A 17,939-nucleotide genomic window follows, 5' to 3' on the forward strand; every position below is an offset into this window, starting at 1 on the left:
TTGTTTGTATAAACATTTCTCAAAAGGAATAAATGCTAAGTTGTAAAGTGAATATACATTATATAGAATATACATACAGTGTAAAAGTGCGGGAAAAAAAAAAGTTACTGCATCTGGCTGATAAAATCATCTGTGCGTTAAAAATAATGCATTATCATTGTTATGTAAATGACAGGTGGATATGAAGTTTAGATAATTCTGTAGTATGTTTCGTATGATTAAAAAAAAAAAAGTGATATAATGGGCTGAATACTATGGATGTTGTTTTTTTACTTCACTCTGATGGAGTGAATTAGCATAAAATACCCTGTGGAAGTGGAAAACACGCTGTGCTGAAGGAATATCCTTTAAAAGAAATTAAGAAAGCGAGCTAAACAAACAATAAACAACAACAACACCTTGTCAGATTCACAAGCCATCAAACATCAGTCCGCTACATTACAAAATACAACTTGAAGGATTAAATTCATTTCGTTACAATGGCTCCAATTTGGACCGAACGTATCTCACATACTGTATGGACGATGCTTAATATTAAACCATATCAATTGACTTTACTTCCACAGTGTGCTCCAATAACAGCGGTACGGTTCTTTAGACAGAACGTAAAGAACATGAGTACGCTTCATTGTGGTGTCTATTTCGATCCTCGTGTCAGGTATCGTCAGCTGTTTTCGCTGTCCTCAGAAAGTCCAGTGACGAGGTGAAGACAGGAAATAGTGACGTCTTCGGGGTGATGGACGTTGGCCTGTAAGAGATTAGCGTGTGGTTAAGTTAATCCTAAAGACAGTTTGGGATCAAAGCATCAGAGACACGTGACACATGACTCAACCTTTACGTATATATTTATTTTTTTAGCCATAATCCATAAAGAAGACAAACTTTACACTCGACTATAAGAATCCAAAGTATTCATACTTTAAATTTGGTATGTAGTTATTTACACAGGCCATTTATAAAATCAGTTCACCAAAGTAGTAATAATAATATGTCTGAATTCTCAGTATTCGTTAAACTGCGAGCAAGAAAAACCCGAATGACCTGCTGCGTTCTCAGAGATTCATGGAAGTAATGCACACTGCGCTAGCCCATAATGCAACGGGACTGGTGCAGAAGAGCTGTTAGAAGCAAAAAATGCCGGAAGGCAGCGTGTCGGCACTTTAAATGAAAGCGCTTTAGGCATTAAACCTTTTTCCTTGAGGTTAAACTGTATTTGTTAAGTAAATTAAGCTTGCTGAAGGTTTAAACAAGAAAAAAAAGTGGATTCTGTGGTATCAGGACATCGTAGGTCACATGACAATGCCAACATCGTGTGTTCAGTGTGTCTGGGTTGTGTTCGTAATACACACATATACTGATCAGTACATACTGTATCAACATCCTAGCAGCAAGTACTGAATCGAATGTAGTAGGTACTGAATCGAATGCAGCATGTACTGAATCGAATGTAGTAGGTACTGAATCGAATGCAGCATGTACTGAATCGAATACAGTAGGTACTGAATCAAATGCAGCATGTACTGAATCGAATGTAGTAGGTACTGAATTGAATGCAGCATGTACTGAATCGAACGTAGTAGGTATTGAATCGAATGCAGCAGGTACTAAATCAAATACCTAGAATACAGTAGGTACCAAATAAAATGTAGTAGGTAGTGAATTGAATGAAGTAGGTACTGAATCAAATGCAGCATGTACTGAATTGAATGCAGCATGTTTTGAATTGAACGCATCAAGTGCTGAGTTCGAATGCAACGGGTACTGAATTGAATGCAGTAGGTGCTGGATCGAATGCAATAAGTACTGTATCGAATGCAACAGCTACCGAATTGAATGCAGTAGGTAGTGAATCGAATGCAACAGAACTGAATCTAATTCAGTAGCTACATGTCACAGTATGTGATTTCGAATGCAGCTAATGTCACACTTTAATCAAGTCAGTGGATAGCTAAGTACAATAGCCTGACGGACGTAGACAATATCGTCTGTAATCAGATACGAGCTGTAAAAATGTATGAATATATATTTGGCATGCAACTGCTTTTGTCATTAAGGAATCGTATTTCAGAAATAAATGTTTTTAGAACAGATTTTTTAAAAAAATCTCTGAATTTCAGCACGTGAAGGCATTACTCAAATTGCTTCGGAAGTGATCTTCTTCTTACGAGTCTATTACCCCATGCTCCATTGTGAAACTCTTTCCACCAAGTTCAAACATCAGTCGTTTAATGTTTAGGATGAAGGTAGAACGAGACCAGAACGATTAGATTAGGTTTACTTGTTTACCTGGAGTTCATTTGCCATGATAAAGTACAGTACACAGTACATGTTTGTTGTGACACATTGGTTTGTTTGTTTGTTTGTCTTACCTATATGTGCCCATTGCAGCCAAGGAATCTCTGGAAGACACTGTGACTGTCAAGAGTAGCAAAGCCAGGTCCTGTAGGGCACGACTGAGGACTGATGCAAGTATCCTGTTGTGGAATCGAGGCTGTGCCCTCTAGTGGCTCATTGCACGTCCACTGAAAGTAACAGGATGCCTGCGGTGGACTCTGGTTGATGGGTAACGTAGCCTTGCCGCACGATGTGATGGTTACGGTGTGCGCTTGTGGATGCTGCCGATCCGTGTTGGTGTTGAGCGGAGAGTGGTTCTCGAACATGCAGCTGCTGAGAGGCGAACACTCGTTCAGCGTCAGCCCGTTCTGCGGCGACTGGTACACGCTGTTGACAAAGTTGATGTGTTTATCGTTGCAGTTCTGAGAGCTCTCTGGCTGAAGATCAGCTGGTGGGAAGCCAGAGCTCCCCAAACTCTGATAACAACCCTCAGGTGCAAGTCTGTTCTTGACCAGGCTCTCACAGGGCTGCTCTGGCGATGGGTTTTGCCAAGCTTGGATCTCTATTTGCTGGGGGAATTTCGAGAGATTTGGGTAGTTTATGGTAGACGAGACATGGTTTTTTGTAGATGGGGACAAGGAAGGATTATGGTCTCCTGTACTCATATTGTTCCAAAGATTTGGAGTTGTTTGGCTTAGCTTGTGAATATGATTTGGTGAATGATTCATTTGTGGATTTCTAGCGTTATTGGCAGGGTAAGATGCAAACTGGCAGAAGGATTCTGTACTTTCCAGCTTGGAGGTCCTGCCTTTCTCAGTGGGTCTTGGTGGCCCCCATCCATTGCGAGGGGCAACGTTGTACATGCTTTGTGTCACTTTTAAACCCAGATGCATCTCAGCTTCGGTCATCAGCTGTGAGATTTTGCTAGCGCACGTGAACAGGCCAGATTGCTCCGAGTTGAAAGAGTTATTCATGTGATTCGGGGAAGATATTTCTGTATACAATGGAACATTGTTATCCATGGTAGCATTTGTACTAATCATTCTGTCCATCTGTTGCCCGGCGATAGTGTTCAATTTTCTGTCAACCTTTAAATCATATTTGTCTGCTCCTATGCTGTTGAAGTTGTGATGTGCGAATTCACATCCGGAATGCCCTGCAAACGGATCGGTTTTGGTGGCGTTCGTCTGCAACACGGAACATGTATTGTTCTCCTTGTATAAGGCGTCCTCTACATAGGAGAATATGTCGTTGGTGAGAATTTCATTGAGACTTAGAGGCCTGTCGTTACCATTATCGTCCTTGGTCAGCCTCAAAATGGCATTTTCCCACTCTTTCAGCTCGGCTGTGTCCACTTCCATTTGCTGAAGCGCCGTGCACAGATCTCCATCGTGAGCCAGCTGTTCCAAGGTGTCAATCATGGACACGATGGTGTCCTCCTCGTTCGCAGGTTCATCATGCATGATGTGATTCGGAACGTTGAAAAGAGCCCAGCTATCCGCAAAGGCATCGTCTGCTGTAAATTGAGGCTTGGTGTCCTGATGATAGATCGACTTGTCCTGTTTCTGCATCGAATCAAGGATCGAGCTCGGAGCCAAGGTCTTCTGGTTAACTCCGTTCGTGTCTTCGGGACTCATCATGTCAAGTGTTGGACCGGTGTCGTAGAGCACTGCTTCACCTGTGGTGAAGTTGAACGGAACCTGCATTGTCCTCTGGCGCAGGTGCTCCTCTCCTTCCGCATTTCTGAAAAGAAATAGAAAAAAAATGAGTCTTTTAAGCCTTTTGTGTTCGGTAGACTGTTTATGGATGAATTTGAATACGTACACTAGGGCACGCTGACGAGCAATAATAAAGTCGGGACGTCCTCCTTTGTAGACAAGCCTGGCGTTCGCCTGCACCCAAACCCATCCTCCGTTCTTGGTTAAAAGTCGGAAAACCGTCATTCCGCTCTCGCCGGTCTTTATCACTAGTATCGGATGACGGGAATTTTTTAAATGAACAACTAAATACATATCACTGCCACATACTATATACCACCACAAAATAAAGACATTAAGTGTTTTTCCTATAAGGAGATGTTATGTGCAACATGACACGAACATGTACGTACTTCGGACGTGATTGTCGGCACAGTGCATCATATCAGCTGCATGAATGAACTGATATCCAGACCCTCTCATGCATAGCTCCATTTCTGTGTAACCCAACACAACTTTCCCCCTAAAAAAAAAAAAAAAAACAAAAAAAAAAAAAACCCAGAAAAAAGGTCACTTTTAAAATTTCAGCATGAATTTAAAAAAAAAAAAAAAAAGAATGGTTTATGGAAAACCTTTAATTTTACCTGGAGTCAATACCCATAGGAGTAAAGTCCAACTTATGCTTGGTCTGAAATATTAGAGTCTTAGTACGGATCTCCAGGATAGCCGACGGCTGAACAGGAGTGGCAATGGCAAAAAGAGCGAGCTGAGGCTGGACTAGAGAACCGTCCTCAGCCTTCCTGTTCTGCCCAAGCAGAAACTTCAACCTTCCTTGAAAGTTCAGTTTCTAAAAAAAAAAAAAAGTACATAAACATTGAATAAAAGCTGTATTCATTGATCACATATATTTGTCTATTGGAATAGGATTGCACCAGAAACCCAGACGAGTTGTCCAGGAGGCATCGGAAGCGGCACATGAAGCTCCTCTCGAGGAAAGACGAGTTTTCGGGTGGGATGTGCTGCGGGTCGTAGGTCACGATGTTCTTTGTGATGTCACTGCTGTTCTGGGTACCTGGGAAGGTGAAATTAAATACACGTCGATAAACTGATAAGAAGTAAACATCCTGTCGATACAGCGAGTAACAGTCATTATACAGTATTATATTGTCTGGCACTTTAGCCAAAATAAACATCACCATTCTCATGTAGTGTTTTTTTTTTTTTTTCTTGGTGTAGCAATGAAAAATAAACGTTATATCTCTAACCCGTTTGTTATCTGCAACCCAATCATCCAGAATGAGAAAAGATAGACAGTCACGGCCAATTAACATCCTGAACAGAATCCAGAATTATGAATCCCGCTTCGTGAGAACTTTCATGTTGATTTGAATAATATTTATAGTTTAGGTGCGGTTTTGCGATCTCGAAGTTCTCGCACTTCAACCGGATAAAACCCCCAATAATACTATGGTCACAATGCTCTGGATGACAATAATATTTAGTGTGCGCCGTCATATAGGAAAATAAATAGTAATAAAAGAGTGGAGGACGACTGGCTTACCGTCAGCTTCCACATCTAATAGGTTTGGGTCGAGGGCGAAATGCAGCTGTCTTCGGAACATGGCTCTGTCATCTATGTGGATGAACTCAAACACACTCTGGTGGACAACATCAGACTGTAAAACAGAGTGAAAACAAAACAACAACTATTAACGTCCGCACCAGAAGCCGCAGGTTCAGAGCCAGTTTTTTCCCCACAACCATGAACTTACTGAACTCTACATTACACCACTAGGACCCTGATGTCTCACTAATACTAATACTTCACTATCTGTAATCACACTGCAGTTCTGCTCCACCCTGTACACTCTGTTACACCTTTTAATACCAATTATAATGGTATATAACTGTACATTCATTGCTTACACTAGTTTATATCTGTTTATGTATATTATCTGTACATACGCTGTATATTTATTGGTTACTCTTGTACATATAATGTACATAACCCACACATTTGCACAATATATATATAATTCTATCTATATATTTTATTAGACATATCATACTTTGTCTACACAACTGGCACGTATTCCTATTTTGCACATATTATACTTACATATTACCTCCCATAACATTATTTATCTATCTATCTATCTATCTATCTATCTATCTATCTATCTATCTATCTATCTATCTATAAATGCAGTAGTGAATGCAAATAGAAATGGAAGCTGTTCATGCTAATCATCATTGGTGCTTCTCGTGGTTAAAATCCACAAAGCTACACGACAGAAATTGTCAACAACAGTCAAAAGGTATTTCATGGAAAGGTGTCAGAAATAAACCCCACCCTTTCGTGTGTTTATTCTTTCTTTTCTGCCCTTTTTTTTTTAAACTAGCGCACAACGATAATAGTGTAAGTTTCGTCGATACCAGAAACGGACCCGATACCGGCATACTGGCTGTTATAACTGATCAGAGCAGACTTCTGTATACGGAATGTCTTTTATCTCTGCAAAAAAATATATACGGCGGTGGATTTATTCCTAAATGATTCCATGCAAATTCAATTCAGGGGCAATTCAGGACAATAGCTCCTTTCATACCACTTGTCAGGATTCTGGCGTGAGCGCAAGCGACGGTACTTAATGCTTTCAGTTAAACGTCGTAAACAAAACACAGACGTGATCCAAAACCGTACTGGCTAAACAGGCACGGGTTATGTGATGTATGAAGAGAAGAAACAGGGTCGAGGAACTATAAACAGACTAAAGTCAAAGCCGGGAGCGTATACGATAAACAGAGGCTTAGCAGCGACTGGTACAGAGAGACGCAACGACTGAGTGAACTGGATGTCCTTTATACTGCAGGAGGTTTAGAGAAGGAGTGTAGGTCGAGGTCTGTGTGTTTAGTAACCTCGAAGACGATCATTTCCGTAGGCTGTGTACCGGCTAATGAAGAGTCATGACACCGATATCAGTATTCGGTCCCGGATCTTCTTGGTGATAATCTAATAGCTGAGCCGTCGTCCGCTAACGTAAAAGGCAACGCCGTTATCTCACCTGATGGAAGCCAAGGTAGTCCAGAATGGTTGGCGACGCGTAGAAGACGTAACCTTCTGCAGTGACCACCAGTACGAAACCATTGAGAGCCTAGAAAAAAAAGAAATATTTTGCCTGAATGTGTTGCGTTAGTTTGCACCGTTCATCAATAAAACCGCTCAAAATAATAAACATTAATTGAAACATTCCAACATTTCATTTCAATCTTTTTTCTAGATTCATGCCATCAAAGTCTTTATCATAGACCAAAATAATGTAATTGAATGATGCTTTCATTGTTACATTTGTTTTGATTTACGTTAGTCACATATGCTATCTATATTGTTTGGGATTTAGATAAAGACAAACTGTAGAAAGGATTTTAATGTATATTTTATTATTAATATTTCTGTAGTGGTGTTTTTTTTTTTTTTTTTTTTTTTTAAAGAATGTCTCAACGATGTCTAGGTGTTTTTTCACTATAAGACCAGTGAGTCTAAAAAAAACAAAACAAAACAAAAAAAACATTGTATTTGCCACTCGAACAGTCATTGCGCAAACGTGACAGTTTACAACACGGAAACATTTGGCACCGTTGTGAGTACAGCAGATGGTACAAGTGAAGCCAAGCGAAGGAGAAAACGAACACACTGCTTTGTTTGCCGTTGCTAAGCGTGACCATTCTTTTCTAAACAAACTCTCTTGTCATATCTTCCTCACATTTATTACTTTTCTTTTAAATAAATGATCTGCCGTCACCTTCATCCACCTTAATAACGCTGTGAAATGTGACACGCACTGTGACGTGCCTGGAACTGCTGTCTGTAAGGAATGAAGCCCATTATTGATCATGCCAATCAAAATCTCACCTGAAGGAGAAGATCCCCCTCTGAGAAGCCCTTGGCGTCCATTTTGCTGCCGTCTAAACCGTTTCCTGCGTGAAACTCCGAACGGTTTTTCCTCATGGTGGCTGTAATGGAGGAGAAGAACTCAGATGACTCAGCTCTCATCACCGTGCGAACGAATATACAGTACAAAAGGTTGCACATTGTAGCTTTAGGAAGTTTGCACTTGATTTGATAAGTTCTTCTTAAACTACTATGGATTTTTCACTTTTTGACCACACAGTTAAAGAGAGTAATTATTTATAATCACACTATCCAGTGTCACCCTTCTGAGTGGCCTTTCGACGTGCTCATTGGGCCTAAATTAATACATTTAGAATCAATTTCCTCAATTTCTAGATTCCTTTTAAGCCGCTTTGTGACAATATCTTAAGTCGGTTTCTAGGTTTTTTCAGTTTTTAAGTTTCAGGCTCTGGGTTGCTGATTGAGGATGGATTCAAGTCCTGGCACCGCCAAGCTGCCCCTATTGGGCCCTTGAGTGAGGCCCCTAACTTTTTCTGCTCCAGTGGTGCTGTATCATGTATGACCCTGTGCTCTGACCCCAACCTGCAAAGTTGTTCTTGACCTGCTGTTCTGTAATGTATACGTGACAAAATAAAGGCGTCTATGTATTCTCTCTCTCTCTCTCTCTCTCTCTCTCTCTCTCTCATATTTTCTCTATATTGGTATTGATGAATCAACTAAGAGAAGAAGCTGACTTCATTCATTCATTCATTCATTCATCTTCTACCGCTTATCCGAACTACCTCGGGTCACGGGGAGCCTGTGCCTATCTCAGGCGTCATCGGGCATCAAGGCAGGATACACCCTGGACGGAGTGCCAACCCATCGCAGGGCACACACACACTCTCATTCACTCACGCACTCACACACTACGGACAATTTTCCAGAGATGCCAATCAACCTACCATGCATGTCTTTGGACCGGGGGAGGAAACCGGAGTAACCGGAGGAAACCCCCGAGGCACGGTGAGAACATGCAAACTCCACACACACGAGGCAGAGGCGGCAATCGAACCCCCAACCCTGGTGGTGTGAGGCGAACGTGCTAACCACTAAGCCACCGTGCCCCCAGAAGCTGACTTGTTGAGTAAAAAAAAAAAAAAATCATATTTTTTTCCCCCTAACTATATAAAAGACTGAAAAAGTGGCATTTTCGTTCCTTGTGATAACCCGACGCCGTGTCCGCTCAGCAACAAGGCTCCCTTTTCGGTTTTCGGTGAATGTTGACATGTTTTAGGTTTGGCTGTTTCTTTTTTATGGACTGCTTTGGTTTGCATTACATAAAGACTCTATACTGTATATCTCTACGCTGCGTAATCAGAGGTTGCGGCTCCCGGGAGACTCGGCTGATTTCCTGTTTCTCACAGTAAAACAGAAAAGATGTGGATGGAGTGAACCCAGCATTTTCTCTCTCTCTCTCTCTCTCTCTCTCTCTCTCTCTCTCTCTCTCTCTCTCTCTCTCTTTGCTTTCTGCATTATATCCAGACCACTTCTTATAGGGTTGGAACATGTCCTCACCAGCACTGAACACACTGGTAGTAAAATGTTGGCAGTTTTTTTTTTTTTTTTTTTTTTTTTTTACTGAGACGTTGGTATGGCTGTAAAGTTTCCCAATGAAAGACGGCAGGTGTTACACCTGTGGAAATTTGGAGCATAAAGCACTTTGAAGCAAGTGGTACACAAATGTACACACCATTTATAGTCTATTCACCCTACTCATAGCTTCAGGCATTGCACTATTTTCATATACCGTATTTATTATTTTTTTTAAATATTTTTTCCTCGGTTCAGTACAGATAATTCCGTTTTATTTGATTATTTGACTTCCATTTTTTAATGGTAAAAAGAATTACACTGCATGATGTGCAGTGTGTGATTGGTTATAGAAAGTCGTTTACCTTAACAGATTAACAAATTAGATTAGACTTTAGCTGTGGGTTTAACTTCTCAGGGGAAAAACAGACTGAATCAGACTTCAATATTAATCGAATGTTCATTGGTGTTTGATCAGCAGTCACACGCTACTACTGTGTGCTTCACGCGTCAGGTCGCTTATTTGGTTTAGCCATAGCTTTATAAAATGAAAACATTTTCATCTCTGAGATTTCCCATGAGGCAAAGTTGAAGTCTAACAAAGTCGGACGCTTGGTTCACGGTTCTTCAGGACTTTGTCCCACAGAAAGAACAAGAAACTATCAATAATCCACCAAGCAATTGGGTAAAAACCTTTAAAACACTTAAAATTTGCTAGGAAAGCCTGCAAGAACGTTCTAAAGCTTTTTGATCAGCAAAAATTCCTTTTTTTTTCTTTCTCCAGAAAACACACAAACCGCATTCACATCTTGGCCCCATCATCCAGCGTACTCTTAATCTTAAACTAAGCTTTTGTTTCATGTCAAAGGAACCATGCACCATCTGAGACAGAAAGGCAAGTCCAGACTTGCACGGGTTGCTCTGGGAGATTGAATAAGGACAAAGACGGAGAGGGAAGAAGAAAAAAAAAAACCCTCGTGTAGGATTTACCGAACTAACTCACTGTTCTTGAAATTGGTAATCTAAAAGGTGGCCCTGCTTTAAATAACACGCAAGCGGGCTTATTCCAAGAGCTAGAAGAGTGAGACGATAATAAGACGCGTCTATATTCGGTAGTTAAGTAAGAGTGAAGGAAAACAGCAGGCAGATTCCTGCAGCAAAGAAAGACCAAGTTAAAAAAAAAAAAAAAGAGAGAGAAAGAAAAAGCACACTGAAAACAAAGATCTAAAATGATGTGTTGAATTTTGGAGTAAAGTGTATGTGTGTGTGAGTGTGAGTAAGTGAGTGAGAGAGAGTGTATGTGTGTGTGTGTGTGTGTGTGGACAATAAATGAGACAATGGAGAGCTAATGGGTAGCAGCCAAACAGTTGCGTGACTAGAGTAGACGGCCGGAGCAGGGAGAGGCCACATCCTGGCTTTTTCCTGCAGCAGCTGTTCAGATAAGGAAGCATTCTTGTCAGCGGAGCTTACAGAGGCCCGAGGGACCCTCGCAGGAGAGACGCAAGTGTGCTGATTGCGGTAAACACTGGGTCGCCTGCCGTTAACTCAGGCTCACGCTCATGGGTGCAAAGAACTCGGTCTAGAAACCGACCTGCAGAACGAAAGCTCTCCCAAATCGAGTTTCTCGCAGAAATGTTCAGGGGTCAACTCGCTTGAGGAGAGAACGGAAAAAGAAATGCTCTGCCTGAAATAACAGGAGATTCCCGACAACACTCGACAGACGGAGAATGTGAAAATTTTAGAAACAGAAATAGAAAACCGCAAAACCTTCAAGGAATCTGAATCGATGAAAGGATGCTAAAATTAAGACTAATCAGAAGACAACATTTACATTTCTTCCCGTTAAGATAATCCACACCCACTTTCATGTGACATTAGCCAGGATATGGAGTTAAAGCCCCAAATATTTTAATGACTACAGATGAATATGCCATTTATGGATATTGTCGTCTTGGTTGTGTTGTAAAGTGTGCTGAGACACCAAGAAATATTCCTAATACACAAAAATTCAACTTGTGTTGAATAAAATGATTCTGATTCTAATACTGGGATCAGTCCTACCCTGGGATCAGTCCTACCCTGGGATCAGTCCTACCCTGGGATCAGTCCTACACATTTTCCTACCGGCATCTGATAGCGGATGATATATTACGGTGAACTGCATCTCCTACAGCATCCATCTACAATAAAACCAGACTGGATAAAATAACATAAACGAATCCAACTACGTTCGCAAATAACTATCTGATTTAGAACTGTACTCGATCCAAAGGTAGTGGATGTAGCTAGGTAATGAATTTCATTTAACCAGCTGGTGGTATAAAGAACAGTACAGTGGCTCAAGTGGTTAAGGCCGTGGGTTGTTGATTGGAGAATGGGTTCAAGTCCTGGCACCGCCAGGGCCCTTAAGCAAGGCCCTTAACCGTCTTTGCTCCAGTGGTGCTGTATCACGGCTGACAAGAAATATGTATGTGGTAGCCTAGTGGTTAAGGTCTTGGGCTACCAATCAGAAGGTTGTGAGTTTGATCCCAGGTCCACTAAGATGCCACTGTTGGGCCTCTGAGCAAGGCCCCTAACGCTCAGTTGTATCAATATGAAATAATGTAAGTCGCTCTGGATAAGGGCGTCTGCCAAATGCTGAAAATGTAAGATGATGTTTCATGGGATGTGGTAGCTCAGTGGTTAAGGTGTTTGACTACTGATTGGAAGGTCATGGGTTCAAATCCAAGGTCCACCAAGTTGCCACTGCAGGGCCCCTGAGCGAGGCCCTTAACCCTCAATTGCTCAGGTGTATAAATGTAAGTCACTCTGGATAAGAGTGTCTGCTAAATGCTGTAAATGTATGTACTCTTACTCCATGGCATTGATGTGCTTCTATATTCATACTCAATAGTGCAATGGGGGAGAAAATATCCAGCAAAATCTGTTGGAAAATTGTCTGTTTGGAAAGAAAATTTGACCTGTTAACTTCTTAGAAGTTAAAAGTCACTCACACAAGGTTCCAATGCATATAAATTATTTTTAAAAATGCTTGGAAGGTAAAACCGATGTTCCAGGAGCCCAACCTCTGGGGAAAAGTTGACGTGGGAAGTTGTTGAGACAGACGTAGTTGCTCAGGAACTCCAACTACGGACAAGTTACGGGAAAAGCGGTGTGTTCGTCTTGTGTGTTTACTGACGAAACATACTGTACCAAAGACACTACCTAGAAGCCTTGTAGCGAGACTGCAGTCTGAGTGATGATTAGGAGCAGGGCGGCGGTGGTTGTTTATTCTGTGCAATGCAAAGTTACCATCTAAACACCAAATTCAGGAACGATCAACAGGAACGGAGAAGCACTTTTCTGCCTGCTTCTTCTGTTAAATCGCTAATTTGCCTGTTGCACTGTGAAAGGCGATCTTACCATAAATATCAGGTCTCATTATAGCTGTTTGTATAAACAGGAACTGAATACAGTATCTCCAAAGGATGGAAAGATACGGAATTAATTTATTATGATCTGTTACCACCGTCGAAACATGGAAATCCTGCCCTCGGCACCTTCAAAGGAAATCCTGATCTTCCTCCTATGGATGGATCTGTGACTACTTCTGCTTTTCAGAGACAGGAAGTCTAGGCAGGCTATAAGTTGAGCGACAGATAAGAACGGCTCGTGTCGTTTGACTGCAAATAAAACAAGGATTCTGGTTTAATCGAACGATTTGGTACTTTTTGGTCCTTTATGTTTGTGGTTGCAGTTAAAGCAGGAAGGCAACTGTGGAGTGTCGGAAAATAATACGACGTATTTTATGACTCAATCTTTACTAAACCTTGGATATGATTGCGTAAAAGCTTTAACTCGCGACTTGGAGGCTTGCACAAGCATGCGTTATTCTGAGATTGCTCACAATTCAAAGCATGAGAAGGAAAGAATAGATTAGAAGAGATCTATTGAGTTATCCAGGCGCACAAACTTTGTAATTTGGAAGCTGTTGTGTGACTGCTGCGATTTCCTGAGCTCACTTTCCATGAATCTGCCTTCCCTATCATCAAGAGGATGAAAGATCTATTCATCAGGTCTTCGCTCTATTCAGTTCTGTTTATGCACATAAACAGGAACAAACCAGACCACATTCCATTTATGATTTCACCAGAAGGAAGCGGTGGCTCTCACTGTTTTTCTAATGTCAAATCCTTTTTTTAAAAAAAAACCTCGCGCAAACACGCGTAAATAAGCTAAATAACCTTTCCGTCAGGTGATGTATTTGCGGGTAGGGTTTAACCGAACAAGCTACAAGCCTTCATTTATCTGCAGCCAGCTCAGATCCAAACAAGCCCTGATGTGTGCTCACTTATCTGGATTCAGTAGAGTCCCATCTTTCTCCACTGAGGATTTTGCTTGTCTGATCTTTATCATTTTCCAAAATGATAATCAAAGGTTTGAGAAAAGGAGCCGGTGTGCTGGCGTCATCACGATTTAAAACAAAGATGGACTAGCCCAATATACGTCTAAATTTAGACGGCAGGATCTGATAAGGTGGCGGTTTGCATGGGGGTGGAAGGTTGTTTTGATAGGTGCGCTTTTGCTAAAAATTAAAGGGCTTTTTGGTGCCTTGATTGAACGGCGTGTCTCCGAGAAGGTACAAAAGCCCAAACCATGAAGTTGGGATTATCAAAAGACATTATAAATAAGGCATATGTTTAGGGAAACAAAAAAAAAAAGCACTTTCAAGCACTTGTTTTAGCTGGATCAGTTCTCCTGTGTAAAGCTCTTAACTAAATGCTTCAAACATCTGTACCTAATTAAAAAATCTCAAGGTGTAAACTGTCTCCTCCTTAACAAGAGATGCATTTTTTTTTTTCTACACAGATCCACTTTGCGTGCTAAGCATTTCCTCAAACTCTCAAGGAAGAAAATATTTGTTTTGGAATGTCATTGTGTCATTGTGAAACCGAATGAAAAGTTGCAAGACGACGTCTTTGAGCGGTGTCCAAGTGCGGCTCTAGATGGATGTCAGCCAAACCCATTTTCTTTTGTAAATGCTCAAAAAACACATAATCACGCACATTTAAACTCAGTCAGAGGAACAACACAAAGACAATGTGAGGAACCACAATGAATCGCATTCAAGTGCACACAAAGGCTTGTAAGGAATCGGGCTTGGAATCACAATACAGCCATCTGATACTGGACAGTTTACAGAATGTCAGCCATTTTAAGTATTGTTCTTTTAAAAGCCTGCACCTCTAACCAAAACAAGCTCTGAATCCACTCATTCAATCGTTTGTGGTTGAGAGCTACTTAATATCGCATGCCAAAATGTGCTAGTGAGGTGCAAGTTGTCTTTGTGGTTCTTCTGGAAGCTTCCTTGGGATGAGTTTGGACCTGAAAACGTTTGGCGAGTCGTGCTATCGTCTTTCCTCTGATAGATATCTTTGATGAACTACGCTGTACAGTATATTCATATTAAAAGTGGCTCCTAGCGCTCAATCATTTTTTTTTATAGCGGTCCTAGCTGTAAAATGGTTTGAGGTCACTGCCACCGTAAGTAAGCGATGAATTATGGGTGACCGATGCCAAAATTTACAGCTGTTATGTGAAGTCAAGTCCGCTGTTGAAAGCGATCTGTAAATAACACCGTAAGGCAACGTGGTCTGGTCGCGTGAACAGAACATGAACTCTCGTGTTGATGCGTCCCAAATGTAATACTACACACTATGCACTGTGCGCTCTATGGGCTGAATGAGTGTATGAATTATAGAAGGGTTGCATTGTTTCAAACGGAACACGGGAATAACAGGTAGGTCGGCTTGAGAACAATGAAGGGCATTGTGAATTTAACACAACCCAATAACCTGTATCTAATACTAAGCAAAACCTAAACCGTACTAATCTAACTAAGCATCGAAACTAGTCAACACCGAAAGCTACGTGATGTTAGGCTAAGTGAACGACAACCGGAAAAATTAATCGAGTCCCGGTCGAAGCCGAATGACGTTAAACACGTGTAATGCGACGCTATACGTTTTATTTGAATATGGTGGATCCTTCAAAAGACGTTTCCTATGACGTCTTGTCCACCGGCATGTTAGCCATACTGAACATGTTTTCTATTCCAGCATCAGCGCCTGGTGGCCCCGCCCCTTTTCAGATATTACAGCAGAACTGTGAAGTGTCGGGTGCGTGAAGCATCCAAAATATTGTGCTGTATTACAAAATGATGTAACGGATAAGTATGCGATTTGAGACGCATACTTCTCGTGTTTAATTCTTGGTACATTAGGTATGATCGTCATCTCTTGATGATGTGTTAGTTATAGCACTAGATACAGTATAGCAATGCTCATATGTGGACAGAAGGAGGACAAGAACGAGTCAGTTCTAAATCATGAACTCTTGGATGAAGGTAACACAAGAATGAACCTCATGGGATCAATGAAGTCTGTCTGTTTGTCTGTCTGTCTGTCTGTCTGTCTATTTATCTTTCTCTATGAGTGCTCAGTGAAGATTTCCAGCAGAAATTTTCCCTACAAATCTAATGGTTTGCTCAATTCAAGAAAAAAAGAATGCTGGTGCGCCTGGTTAAGTGCAGAAATGGATCCAAACGTATGAAATTGCTCCATATCATTTGGAGGGGCTCAAATTCACCTCCTGCTCTTCTACCGGCTCACCAAGAGCTCCTCAGAGCGTGCCGTACAAACCGGAAACCTTTACTGACTAGCATGACACCGGTTTGAGGTTTTGTCTCTGGTGTTACGGGAAGTTTGTCGGAGGTTCGTCTGCTGAACACAGGAAGTTTCATGTGGCAGGCTTGTACATAAAGTGTAAAATTGGGTAAGAGGGCATGGGGTTGAGGTGCACAAGTGGAGTAACATAGGGAGGAGTCAATGTGTCAGCAATGTCACCATCTCATGGTGGAAAACAGACGATGGAAAACAGTCTAGTTCTTGTAGCATGTGTAATAATCACTTCTTTTTTCTTTTTTTTCATCTGACTATATACAAGGCCCAATAAGGTGTGGTAAAGATGTCAAGCTCCTGTACAGAGAGACAGCCCAGGCTTTTTATGAGTGCTTCATGACTGAATTTTGTATGACTAATCGCTTTGATGTAAGATAAAAGCCACTCGTGTACGTTCATTTCGCTGGCATGGTTATTTCAATACGCCACATGTTTCTCTTTTGTTCGCTACAAGTTTGGCATCGATTTATTCTAATCCTGGCCAAACAGATTTTTATCGTAATATATCTAAGGGCGGTGTATCTCTGCGTCTTGGATTGTGGATAGAGACGCCATAACAGCCAATGGGTAGAAATCCAGTAAAGGACTAAAGGTAAACCGTCTAGACGTTTGGTCTATTATTGCAGGTCATGCATGGCATTTGTCTCATAGCAGATGTTCATTACTGATCTCAACTTGCTTGATCTTTATGGGCCACCAGCAGAAGTCGTAAGGACGTGTTCTTGGTTTGTTGAGTCAGATTCTCCACATGCTAATCATTCCTGTGCACAGGATATTCATCTTGATGGCCTCCATAGTCACTATATACCTGGTAGAGTGTCGTGACATCATGACGACATCTGCAGATTTGGCCTGAGATAACAGTCTACAGGAGGGAAAGTTTGCTTCAAGGTCCTTTCAACAGTACCTTAGACCTTTTTTGAACCCTTTCTAGAAGCGAAAGTTCATTCAGTTTAGATGATTTTTCTTTTTCTTTCTTTCTTTCTTTCTTTTTTTTTTTTTGAGCCGTGGAGGATTTCCAACGTTCTTATAAAACCCCACAATGCACCGCAATGGGTTAATGTCCAAAAAACAAATTGAAGAATTCTGTAAGCTTTTAGAGGTTGCCTAGTACCATGAAATATTTTGTAAGTTTAAATCACGATGGAAACGCAGCTGGACTCAATTACGGTGATGACCTGATACTGGAGAACATTTCAAAAAATGATTTCCTTGTTGCCTTAGATTAGGTTACAGACTCGACTCAATGACCCTAAAGCAAACACATCGTTCCTCATCCGAACCGATAAACATTACAGATTTCTGACGGATCAAAACAAAACAAAACAAGACAAAACAAAACGAACACATGGACAGTGTGGGCTTTTCTTCAAATAAATCTAACTGCTTTCCAACTAACCGTTGAAGAAGCTCTTCACTTTCAGGTAGCCCACGCTCAGACGCAGGACAGACAGTTTGTCCAATCGAGTGCACACGTTCTCTGGGAAGGGCAACATGTTGGTCAGCCTGTCCAGCTCGCCGTTTAAGCGATCCCTATGCCTCTTCGATGGATTGGACTTGGCGGCATCAGGAGCCGTTTTCCTATTGAAGGAAAGTGAAAGCATGTTAAAGGACGAAAGTGGACACAGTGTCTTCTAGATGTCTATATTTCATTTTGTTCTTTTCCAAAACAAGTGGATATAGACACCATAATTTGCACAAATG

General features: G+C 41.3%; 1 protein-coding gene across 2 annotated transcripts in view; it reads right to left on the reverse strand.

Moving 5' to 3' along the window:
- Positions 1-227: 227 nt before the first annotated feature.
- Positions 228-17,939, reverse strand: part of LOC132849845 (aryl hydrocarbon receptor-like) — a 20,538-nt gene continuing 2,826 nt past the window's right edge. For both annotated transcript variants that reach the window (XM_060875765.1, XM_060875766.1), the window contains exons 2-11: positions 17,635-17,816; positions 7,945-8,045; positions 7,097-7,186; positions 5,593-5,707; positions 4,964-5,103; positions 4,676-4,878; positions 4,445-4,554; positions 4,159-4,300; positions 2,370-4,077; positions 228-748 (exon numbers count right to left, since the gene is read on the reverse strand). In XM_060875765.1, coding sequence (XP_060731748.1) covers positions 2,370-4,077; positions 4,159-4,300; positions 4,445-4,554; positions 4,676-4,878; positions 4,964-5,103; positions 5,593-5,707; positions 7,097-7,186; positions 7,945-8,045; positions 17,635-17,816 — 2,791 coding nt within the window. In that variant the 3' untranslated portion in view covers positions 228-748. The remainder of the gene's footprint in view (positions 749-2,369; positions 4,078-4,158; positions 4,301-4,444; positions 4,555-4,675; positions 4,879-4,963; positions 5,104-5,592; positions 5,708-7,096; positions 7,187-7,944; positions 8,046-17,634; positions 17,817-17,939) is intronic.

The sequence above is a fragment of the Tachysurus vachellii genome, chromosome 8, assembly GCF_030014155.1.
Source record: "Tachysurus vachellii isolate PV-2020 chromosome 8, HZAU_Pvac_v1, whole genome shotgun sequence".
Classification (NCBI taxonomy): domain Eukaryota; kingdom Metazoa; phylum Chordata; class Actinopteri; order Siluriformes; family Bagridae; genus Tachysurus; species Tachysurus vachellii.